The sequence below is a fragment of the Pocillopora damicornis genome, chromosome 10 (genome assembly GCF_964200805.1).
Source record: "Pocillopora damicornis chromosome 10, jaPocDami1.2, whole genome shotgun sequence".
Taxonomy (NCBI): domain Eukaryota; kingdom Metazoa; phylum Cnidaria; class Anthozoa; order Scleractinia; family Pocilloporidae; genus Pocillopora; species Pocillopora damicornis.
This window is the reverse complement of record NC_142679.1, coordinates 4,136,862-4,148,490: the sequence shown is the minus strand read 5'-3', so window position 1 is coordinate 4,148,490 and position 11,629 is coordinate 4,136,862. Positions and strand designations below refer to the sequence as shown.

Genomic DNA, 11,629 nt, shown 5'->3' with positions numbered 1-11,629 from the left:
CGGTTCGAATTCCCCATTCCACCCAGGCACGGTTCAAATTTCCCACCTCTCAGGTACGGACGACAGTCAAATACTCGTGGGTCGCCCGGGGGTAGGGGGGTTGTTGAAACTTTAAATTGATTGACATTTTACGTGACTCTTAGCGTCCCTTCCACTCAGGTTGCCAAAAGGCTAGTCATTGTTCGAGTCTTAGTGGGGTGATGGCTGTAACAGCTAGCGGTTAGAATTCAACCGACTTCGTTTCTAAGACGTATTTCGCCGGGACGATCAAATCACACGACCATGACCATCCTCATTAACTTACCACACTTGGACTTAATCGACTAATTATGTCATGTGATACAAGAAAATTTTCACGTTCACCTCAAGTGACATGTGAAGAGGAGCTCTATTTCAGCCTTAAGGGTGTTTTTCTTATAACCTTAGTGACAGTTAACTAATATTGTAGTAAATGTAAAACTCCTTTCTGTGTTGAAGCTGCATCCTCTGTATTATACATAATTACTTTCCTTAACTAATAACAATTATATGCCATGTTAACATTTATTTCTTCTAAAGGCTAGTAATAACAGCCTGCTGCTGTGGGGGCGCAATATGTGCGCAGAGAGAAAGAAAGAGGAAGCCTGGGTAGGAGATAAAAGCCTTCGTCTTGTTTTCCGCTCTGCGCTACTACCGCGCCCGTTCCTAACTGAGCGCGTAGACCAAGCTTATCACGTGAAAATATAAGCGAAAAATTTGTTGCCTGTGCCATGAGAGGATTTACACGGTTGAAAGAAGCCCTGACAGAGAAATTAACATTGTTGTTAAGTTTGCACCGACAGTTATTGACGCGTGCAGCACATTAAATCTCCCGCGTAATTCTAATTGTATACAAAGTAATTGATGCAAAACGGTGACAAAATTACAAACCAGTGAGCTTCACTTCGATGCGGGAGTAACATACGAACACAGGAGCAGTTTCCACTCGAGATAAACTCGGTTGATTTACCAAACTAAGCTAAGATTGCTCCGAGTGTTCAGTACCATAGTTTGCAATCGAAGTTAATCAACGAAGCTGACACCCAACAGACGGGTAAACTTGAATTAAACGCAGTCGAGAAGGGATAAAAATTTGTGGTTATGAGGAACATTTGGCGAAAAAGTGCTATAGCCCTGATTGTGATAACAACAAGTCTAGTCGTTCATGGAGGAAGAAACCAAGGTATGAGATGTGTCTGAAATGTTGAATTTGCTACAAATTTATTTACTAAAGTAAACTCAAGGTTTGTAAATGCTTGATTGATTTATTGTAACGTCCTTCGAATGTATCTTACCTGCTTACTTACTTTTTCAAGACGGCATATTTTTAAAGAGAGTTTCCTTCCACAGGCTATTCAAGATAAATCAGTATTTAATTCGGTTAAATACTCTTTAATTCAATTTTCTGTTAGTAAAAGCTTGTTTGATTTTGAAAAACACATCTTTGCATAATTAAACTTTTTTAATATTCGATTTTAACCAGAAAGAACCGTCGATAAATTTATAAAGCTGCAACTGTGATAATGCACAGATATATAAAAAGCAGCCCAGTAATATGTATTCAGTTTTCATTCTCTCAAAAACACAAAACAAATTCTTGCTTCTTTAGAATGAGAACAGCAGGAATTCGTTATAAACGTTTTATTCATAATTTTCAGTAATGCATCTGTCAATGGTCAAACTTCTAGGGCTTTGTTCGCAACCCAGAAGTATTTTTTTCTGCCTTATAGGTGTGCTACTTCTTTCTCCTTTTCTGTTTTCAATAAAGCTACGGTATATTTATTGGTTTGCTAAATCATCTGCAGGCGCCAAATTAATAATAATTCATGCCGACATTCAATGCTAATTTTTCCGGATGGTTAATCGCAGTTATGCACGAGAGAACGATATTGGGGGGCTGTCCTGGTGTACCGGTACACGAGGGAATTCCTTTTGTTTTCATAACCATACATGGAGTTATGACGCATTTGTTAATGTTTCCTTCCTTTGTGTACCGGTACACGAGGACACAACCGATATTGGTGTAAACTGTTTCGTCTGCTTTTAGGAACTAGGCCTTTATTTCCCCTTGATAAACTTACTCTGACCTTAAATAAAAATTCCCATCGATACAGAAATTTACGAATCGATATACATATTGTTGGAACAATGAGCTCTTTTCTTTTAAACGGTTCTGAAAAAGGTACTGTCCTATCGTTTACATACAGTTACTGTCAACCTTTGTTAGGATTTGTTTGATGGCAGAGTCGACACCGAAGGAATAGTGACACCTTTTATTTGCCGGATCGCATGATATGACATCACGACTGACAACTGTCTATCACTGTCATGGGAAACATCATACCAGTTTCTCGAACAGAAGATAATTTAAATAGAAGTTAATTTTAATTTAATTTTTTCTCATGTTTGCCTCTGAGTGCACATTTCCATGTTAATAGTTTTTCTGTTTTTATTTTTACACTCCCAAGGAAACAGCGAATTGGAAAGAGATACATCTTGGTTAGATCTAAACGAAAACTTCAATGTTCCGCACACGGACCACCGGAGTTCAAAACAAAGTTCTGCCCGCCAGAAGACGAGTGGAAATGACAATTCCGTCAACAAAAGGGATCGTGCACCTCCGAAAAGTCCTAAATATTCAAGTTTGTCAGCGAAGGCAGTACTTGAAAGAGCTGAGTCAGTTTTAGAAGCTATCAATGAGAAAGGATGCCCAACAGCTGAAGGTGTGACTTTTAACCCTTTATACCCCAACATCAGTATGTATATTCTCCGTACTGTTCTCCTTACATTTCCTTAAGGTGTCGACAAGGAGAATTTGTTTAACGATCAAGAGCTTCTTAAGTTGGTGATCATTTCTTTTATTCTTATGACCTTCATATGTGATTCAGGGGTGGGATTTTGAGGAGAAATTAGATGTTGGTCACTCTTAGGGGTGAAGGGGCAAAGCGACTTTTATGGACTGTAAAGTTAAGGCGGGTTCGATAAGATTTGCAATAATGAAGTGCGGGGGGGAGGGGGGTGGGGTCGGGATGGTCGTCGCAGTGTAATCAGCAAAACCTCGCCAGAATTGGAGGCATAAGGTTGTATTAAAGCTTGGAGACATTTTACTTCGACAAATATCAGGGTTACAATGGCGTCTATTTTGTACGCATTTACATTTCAGTTGTTGCATTGCTCCACTCACGCGCTTGTTTGACTGAAATTTTCCTTCATTTTGTTTGTTCTTGACAGAGAACCTTTTCAACGTTACTATTTATACCGCTGACTTAAGGTTGGCAGCAACCACGTCTCAAGTGTACATCAATATCTATGGAATGGTTTATGGCGTGGAAGAGAGCACGTCAAAAATTCATCTTACTAACCATAACATGAAGGAATTTACAAGAGGACGGTGCGTTCCAAATAGATTTTAAAAATTTGCAGTGAACTATCAAATGATGGGCATTTAACTTAGGGTCAAATTGTATTTTTTTTAAATGTTTCTTTTTGTTTTTGGTTTCCAGAGTGGATTCATTCCTTCTAAAGACGAAATTTGTTGGTTTGGTTGAGAGAATCACGATTGAGCATGACAATACAGGTGTGCTACCAGATTGGAACTTGGACAAGGTACTGTGTGAATTTATTTATGAGGTGTTTTTATCATTAAGGAATTATCAATACAATTCCCTGCTCTCAATACGATCCCTATAGTCCCTCCATATCATGAATCAAACAAGCAGCAAACGAAAAAAATATATATTGCTCGCAAAAAAAGGCATTACGGTGAAATAATTAATTGGCAATTTTTTTAGTTCAGTCACTACTGGAACTTAAAGGGACCGTGAGGTTTTCGAGCTAACTTCTTCCCGTATCTGAATTAAATTTTTTTTTATTTAAAAGAGCGGCAAGAGAGAAAGAAGCCATACTCAATAGTTAATGTACTTATTACCACTTCATGGAGACAGATACTAGAATTTCTATTTAAGGTACTTACACAGTGTTGTTCTGACAGAAAATATCGTTTAACTTTATTAGCGAAAGAGAACGTATTCAGGTCTTTCCTATAATAAGGAATGTCTTGCCAGAAATCTATCGCCCGATAAAGGTCAACACTCCTTCCAACCGATATATCCCCTCTTGAGGTTACCGGTTAGTTGCCAGTCGGGGGCCGGTCGGTTATCATTTATGCCTAGGGAGGAGGTAGGGTTAGGGTTTTGGGGTGGGGTGGGGAGGTCAGTTCGCTCCACGAGAAAAGCAAGGTCTTTATAGTACTTTCTCCTTTGTAACAAAACTCTTTACCTTGGGCATCGAAGTAACCAACCTGAATAAGATTCTACTGGTTGACATTTTTTCTCCTTATATTTAGGTGGTGGTACACAATTTAAAACTTGGTACGATCCAGACGTTCATTTGCTATTGTGAATTGGCAGGATACGAAAATGAAGTCAGCTTACCACCAATATAAAACAACACTCACAGCGGTTTTACCTGTTTGAGTTTCAAGAGATTGAAGATTATAATCTCCTACAGTTTTCGTTTTGAAATGATGTCGCGGTGATTCTAAATGAATATGACGGATCGAAAGCTTCTCTTGTTTGTTCTGTTTTAATTTCTTTCATTTACCTCTTATTGACCTCGTTTTCTAAGGAACGAGCTTTTTCTGCTAGTGAGGATTTCAAGGCGCGAGTGCGTAGCGTGCGGGCCTTAAAAAAAAGGTTCTGTGACTTACTGTATGGGCCGTGAAGACGAGGTTAGTAAGACAGTTATCAAATCTTCAATTAAAAACGGAAATTTTCAATAGAAACAATCTTTTGAATTAAGTGCGCCTTGCAGTGAAATACGGCCCGCTAAATTGACCAATCATGGCGCACGTACTTCCTGAGGGTAAAAAACGGTGCTTAATTACGGGGATTCTAACCCTACAGTCAAAATCACTGAACAACTTTAAGCCAGCTCCTCTTCTCGAATACGTCTTTGATGGTTGACAGATTTCAATCGGTCGGCCATTAGTGTTGTTCATCCATCGAAAATAGTTTTTCAGATGATTTACTTGACTGGCAATTACGAAAGTACTGCTATCTAAATCTTCAAAAAGGAGTGAAATAAAAGAACCATTCAATTGCTTTAGATTGAATAGTTACGACACTTGGAACTATTTCAAATTGAGAGTAAATCTGATTAGTCAAATATTGACGATTTCAAGACTTGAATAAATAATTCATTTAAATTCACATTCAACAAAAATGATATTTTTTTCAAGTTTTTTATATCCTAACGTATCGTTTTTCAGTTAGTTTCCTCGGCAAACTTGACACTTGGAAATGATAAGGGTTCTTTAAATCACATTTCCAGTTCTTTGCGCAAGTATTCGCAAAATTGGAGTTTCAGCTGCGGACTGCGTTCATTTTGCGTTTAGACTTCGTTCACTCTGTGGTCGGACGTAGCATTCCTCGTGAATGCACTTTAACACCACTTCTGTTAGGTAACCACATTTTAGCGCGATCAGGGATGCGCCACGTCCGGCTTTTATCTGTCCGTATTCGGAATCCAGGAGGAACTGGAAAAATTCCAAACCACCAAACCTCAAGGCTTGTTCACACTTCTCCAAAGTTCGTATGACCTGTGGTAACTGCGTGATGTTGAGCCGCTTGTTGCCCAGCAAGCAGTGTTTCACAGACGAGGCAGCGGATAGAAAATTGAGATAGGTTCGTGAATTGGCGTTTCTGGAAAGAAGAAGTTCAGATGTTCACACAAAGCAAGGGCTATGATATTGATTTCATGATCGGATGTGACTAGTTTAAACACGACAGCGGGTAATGCAGATCACAAGAGAGAGTCCTAGGTCAGTGAGATCTCACGTCACCAAAACTGGCCAGACAGAGGAGAAACCAAAGCCTTATGTTGGAAAAGGTCCCGTAAATGCAAAGGGCGGGAAACCTGACCCAAGCGCGGGAATGAGTGGAGGTGGTGCCAAACGCGGAAAAGGGTTCACCCGGAGTGAAACAACGGAAAGGTAAAAACAAATTCAAGCATGGGAAAGGACGATTCTTGACGCAGGAAAACGTGAAACCTAAGCGCACGAGTAAGAGAAACCAATTCAAAGCGTGGGGACTCGTGAAACTTGTTCCAGGCGCGGGAAAACGTAAAGTAGGTGCAAAAACGAGTGTTTGATGCCGAGCGGCTAATGAGCATCCGTTTCCATGCAGTAGAAACATTAAAAATGATTGAAAGAGAGGGAATGTGTAAACGGTGATAAAAGCTGAAGAAGGTGGATCCGCTCTCGAATGCGCGCAAGTGCACCAAGTGTGCCTAAGGCTTACAGGCTCTTTGACATCGAGAAAACTTTAAACATATATTCAATCTCTTCAAAACAGAGAGATACACGCAAAAGTAATTTTGATCTACGAGCAAGAGACATTTACAATTCGATCTTATCGAGGATGCTACGGAGTAACGAAAAAGGCAGCCATTTTGGCGGACAATAACTAATAATTCAGAGAGATCTGAACTCTTCTTAATACAAACCTCTGAATAAAAATAAAGCTATTCTATATTCTGACTATTATCATTCCTATTACTATCTATCATTCTAACCTGTTTAGCCCCTGCAGCAATTTCAAGAGCTTCAGCTAGTCGCATGTCGTCTCCAACAGGAAAAACAGTCTGAAGAGGTTCTTTTGTACGGTCAGAACTTTGTACAGCGAGAGGATCATAATGAATGCCATCATAGATCAGATAAACACATTTGCTGTAGCCAATGCCTTCCCCTAGAAAGCAAGTTTGGTTATGAAGCTCAGTTACTAACATCTCACAAGCTTTATTCTGGCAAGTAAAAATTACAATTTGGACTGCAATGTTTGCTGAAAAATCTCACTGAGTTCAAGAAAGTTCCATGTACGATTGTTGATAACAACACTCTGATTTGCATGAATAACTGAGTGAATTCCAGTTTGTGTTCTGGGTGTGGATTGTAATCTTGCTTGCTTAAGGCTTTGCCTAAAGGGCAACCGCCTGACAGCCTGGGATAATCTAGTTGTTCTAATCAACTCTATGGATTCCTCTTTTTAAGCCTCTGGAAAACTGTTTATTGACAAACAAGCAAACGATTCTAGCCCAACTTTCAAACATGTTAGCAATTAATGTGGGTTTCAGAGGATTAAGAAACATGGGGATCACTTAACCCCTTACTCCCTAACATCAGTATGAATATTCTCCATACTACTCCCTATACATTTCCTAGGGTTCTGACAAGGAGAATTTGTTCAACAATCAGGAGCTTCTTCAGTTGATGATCATCTCCTCCATTCTCCTGACCTTAATGTTTGATTCTGGGGTGATGTTGTTAGGAGAAATTAGGTGTTAGTCACCCCTAGGAGTTAAAGGTTTAAAGTAAAATATTTCATTCATGCTGTCCCCAAAAAATGATAACAACTCAAACAATTTTCAGGGGGGAGTGCATCTTTATTCACTTCAGAAACCCTTCTGAACTCCTTTCACCACACGGTAAGACTACCCTAATTGTGCTGATATAAAAGTAATTTTTACCATATCTGTCAACTCTCCCAGTCTCAATATCAACAACAGCAATCTCTGTTTGGTAGTGCTTACTCAGAATTGAAAGCTCAATTGCTCCTAAAGAAGGATTAAAAAAAAATAAAAACCTTGAGTGTGTTGCATGCTATTTGAGTAGATCAATGGAAATGAATAAAAGGAAGCCAGAAAAAAATTATCTAGAAGCTTTAAATCTCTTTCATTACAATTGTAGATTTAAAGAACAAAACATCCTTCTATAGCATTTACAGTAAGGCAAACTTAAAGCCGGTGACACACCTGGCGATTTAAATCACTGGTTGCAGAAAATTTGACCACCAAGAAAATTGGCAATATCTGACATGTCAGATATCACCGATTTTCTGCTGCAATCACAGTGATCAGTAGAAAAACAATAATTGCACACCTAGGCACACCTAGCACCTGTGTTACCAGCTTAAGACTACTATACCTCCCCAATTGTCTTTATTCAATATCCAGTTGCAGTAATCTGAGTTATCTTGGCCAAGGAAAGCAGTATTGAATGTCAAAGGATCATTTGAAACACACTGTGCAATGAGCTTTCTTAATTCAGCAGAACAGGAGGAGTCACCCACCATAACATAACTATAAAAAATGCAACATAGAGAGGGGTCAGAAAACCTACTGTCCAGGAAACAAAAATGATCTCTTATTTTAAAGTGAATACAAGTATGCTACAAAATGCACATCTAAACCAAAGATTAAAATTTAGAAGTCCTCTTAATCAAATGCTTGAGCAGTGTGATAGCTGAATTTAACATCTTTATAGCAATCTTTTATTTTCTCTTTCATTGTAAAAGATACTTTTAACACAATTGATGCTGGCAGCACAATATTTTTGCAAGCCAGTCAAGACATATTTCATACATGTTCATGAATAACCTCTTGCTTAACTTTCTGGTATTTCTGGCAGTGGTTATCTAAACTGGCACAATACATGAAGCCAGTGTACAGATGAAAATGTTCATGGGTTTCAGTTATCCTTAGATTTCTCTTGCCCATGGTTTGCTCATTGCAAAAAATTACTGATCAAATTGAATGTTGCAATCAAATCAAAAGCTATCAGAGCAACTGACTCACCTAACACTTGTGAACAGGCAGGAATTATCAGCTGGAACAACTCTGAATGGAAAACCAAAAACAGCACTTGTTCAATGGTAGTACAGTACAAACACTTTCTGATTCTAAGGGCAGAAAGGTGTTTTGTTATAAGTCTACACTAGGGCCTTTCTTTAAGTCATTCTAGTAGAGAGCTACATGTATGTTAAGACCATAATGATCAATCATTTACAATTCACTGTTATTTTTTATTTGACTGGAATATGATAGAAATCAGTTTTGCACAAAGAGGTCAACTGTATGCAGCCCTTCTGAGCTCATAGACTCAACAGTAAGCAAATATATATACTGTCTGTTTGATTCTATAACAAAATAGTCTTTTACTCTGATGCAAGTTCCTGTCTGAACTATATGAGCAAGACTTAGGTAAAGAACATGGAATTTTTTTCCCTGCATTATACTTGTAAGAATGGCATACTTGTGGTCTAGTCAGTATGGAGATTTCAGTGTCAGTTGTATAGATTGACCATGCTTACTATTATTATAAATATGTAATTGTCATTGAAATCTTATGTCTGCTAAAAATGAACTTTTTAAATTTTCTCCCTGATGTTGAAAGCCTTCTTTTACTGCATGTCTCATTATCCTGTTCCCCATCCCTATTTCCTAAAGGGCCCTATACATTCAAAACTTCATGTGCTGTAATTACAGAGCTGTTTAAACCCTGCATTTATAGCATAGAATTGAACAGTATTCATTAAATAGTTGGCAGTTAGTGTACGCCATGTGTCACTTACTTCCTTGTCAGTTTCCCTAGTGCAGCACTTCCTAAAGATTTCTTGTAACTGTCTAAAGGTACTCTTGGTGCTTTTTTATCCTCCTCAATGATGAGAGTGTCTCCTGAGCGGATGTCCAATGAGGACAAAGAGTCACTTTTATCTTCACAGATCAACTGCTTTGGTGGAAATCCTAAAAGAACTTTAAATTTTCACATATTACATGTCAGTGAAATAAGCATATCACACCAAATTGAGGCTGTTGCAAAAGAAAGGTGCAATCATATGGTATCATTCCACCAATCTTGCTGCAAGTTGTCTTTATGTTCATCCACTGATAAAATCTGTCCTGAGTTGCAAGATTATCATGGAATGTTTAAAGGAGAATCATGTCTTTGAACCCAAGTCTATGCACTACAAAAATAGAGCTGTACTTAAAAATCTTATTTTTCCACAGTCCACTTTACAACTGTTTGCTTTGTTGTCAGGTCCTCCAACAAGAGTGAGACAGTAGGAGTGACCATGTAATTGATATAAACATTGCTGTTTTCAAATACTGTAAAACACCTACCACAACAATTTGATTTACTGTAGCACCCTCATTCCAAATAACCTCTCTCTCTCTCTAATAAGCACCTCCGAATTTGGTTTTTGTCAATAAGCACCCCTATTCTGTTAAGTGCTCCTATTTAGTAAGCAGTCTCATTCCAATAAGCACCCCATATATCAATAAGAAGCCCTATTTTGTTTCAGAGCCAGCATTGTTACTGTACATGTAAATTCAGATTAACTTTGGTCCATCTTTCTTTAATTTCTCACTTAACCCTTAAACTCCCATGAGTGACCAAGACAGAATTTCCCCTTACAATATCAAAACAAAATCAAGAGGACAAGTGATGAGAAAAAAGAAAAATATGAACAAGGGTATTATTAGGTGATCCAATATGAAATTATCTGAACTAAAATCGTAAGAATTGTAAGGCAGACATTAAGGATAATTTCTGATGAGATCTTGGGAGCTAAAGGGTTAAAGCTTCATTACTAAAACAGTAGGCTACATCTTAGTATGTCCATGTGAATGCACAGTTCCTTCATACAAATGATAGCATCTTAAAATTTTGTAACAATTGCTTGGCTGGTTGTTTTGCCCAGAAAAGATCCAGGGACAAAAAGTCTCTTTTCCAGTGTTCTTAAATAATCTATTTTGCTGTATCTCAAAAAAGAAGTAAGTACCCTGTCCCTAATAAGCATCCTCCCTTGAGGTACCAAAAGTAAATAAGTGTCCCCAGTGCACAATCAAATTATTACAGTAATGGATTTCTTGTTTTCATGTCTCTATCATTGAGTGGTTACCCTCAGCCTCTTTCCTGTTCAAAGGCCTGTTCAAAGCAAGTCTATTTCAGTGCAAACACTTGGTTGACCAGATCACAACTTCCCACTTCCTCTGCCTCTAGTTTGCTTTGCTTTTGCTTTATGCAGATGACCAGACACAATTTTTTAATCTTATTCTTTGGAACCAGGCATCTCTGACATCTCCCATGACCAACAGGTGCAAATCAAGTGCATGCAAATGTCATCACAAGTAACATAAAATAAATGATGGTAAAATAATAAAATTGGCAGTAATTACTTCTCTGTGCATGTGGTGGAACATCTGTTAGCAACCATATCTTCTCCTGCAAATCAGCAATGGTAGAGTTGGCAGAGAGCCCTTCAAGATTGTTACGTCTTCCACCCTTATATTGGCATCTTAAAACCTTTAGGGTAAAGCATCCATTTGCAAATGTAATTCAACTTATGGAATATAAAGCTCTTAGAGTTGAATCAGTATGTACCAAAACATAAATGACAGTACGAAAATAAAATTAAATGTGGATTTCATAACCAACAACACAACAGCAACTTTAGATCTTCAATGGCCACATTTTAAATCATAAATTCTATTTATTTTGCCACTACTCCATTTATTATGACTTTAATACACTAATTTACCAAAATTGTGCTACTTGTGAACCAGTTCATCGCCATTTTTTTTGTTGCTCGTATCGTTTTCAATATCCTTTTAATTCAGCTCAGAAGATAAACTTGTTCATTTTTACTTTTCATCCACAATCCTCTCAGAACTCAAGCAAAAGGAAAAGAAAAATGAGTTAAGAAATTTAGAAAAAGTGAGCGGAATTCTCACCATAGACGCCATCTTGAAGTCTGCAAATTCCTGAATGCAT

At 38.0% G+C, this 11,629-nt stretch overlaps 2 protein-coding genes across 2 annotated transcripts; one reads left to right on the top strand and one right to left on the bottom strand.

The window, feature by feature from the left end:
- Positions 1-95: 95 nt before the first annotated feature.
- On the top strand, positions 96-5,241 carry LOC113669265 (uncharacterized). Its single transcript, XM_027185264.2, has 5 exons — positions 96-1,201; positions 2,487-2,741; positions 3,250-3,409; positions 3,522-3,624; positions 4,364-5,241. Exons 1-5 carry the CDS (start codon positions 1,120-1,122, stop codon positions 4,460-4,462), a joined length of 699 nt encoding a protein of 232 aa, XP_027041065.2. The 5' UTR covers positions 96-1,119; the 3' UTR covers positions 4,463-5,241.
- Positions 5,204-11,627, bottom strand: LOC113669264 (ubiquitin thioesterase OTU1). Its single transcript, XM_089184960.1, has 8 exons — positions 11,590-11,627; positions 11,035-11,161; positions 9,426-9,606; positions 8,650-8,691; positions 8,000-8,154; positions 7,543-7,629; positions 6,592-6,764; positions 5,204-5,720 (listed from the first exon to the last, which is right to left on the bottom strand). The coding sequence occupies exons 1-8, from the start codon at positions 11,599-11,601 to the stop codon at positions 5,592-5,594; spliced, it is 906 nt and encodes a 301-aa protein (XP_089041086.1). The 5' UTR covers positions 11,602-11,627; the 3' UTR covers positions 5,204-5,591.
- Between the last annotated feature and the right edge of the window lie 2 nt (positions 11,628-11,629).

What these genes read in the sequence shown, in the direction of transcription:
- LOC113669265 (XM_027185264.2), top strand. Translation starts at nt 1,120, where the DNA reads ATGAGGAACATTTGGCGAAAAAGTGCTATAGCCCTGATTGTGATAACA. An exon ending in AAGGAATTTACAAGAGGACG is followed by an intron (nt 3,410 to 3,521) that starts GTGCGTTCCAAA and finishes TTTGGTTTCCAG; the next exon opens with AGTGGATTCATTCCTTCTAA. An exon ending in CAGATTGGAACTTGGACAAG is followed by an intron (nt 3,625 to 4,363) that starts GTACTGTGTGAA and finishes CCTTATATTTAG; the next exon opens with GTGGTGGTACACAATTTAAA.
- LOC113669264 (XM_089184960.1), bottom strand. An exon ending in CTAGGGAAACTGACAAGGAA is followed by an intron (nt 8,692 to 9,425) that starts GTAAGTGACACA and finishes TTTTCCATTCAG; the next exon opens with AGTTGTTCCAGCTGATAATT. An exon ending in GAATAAAGACAATTGGGGAG is followed by an intron (nt 7,630 to 7,999) that starts GTATAGTAGTCT and finishes ATCCTTCTTTAG; the next exon opens with GAGCAATTGAGCTTTCAATT.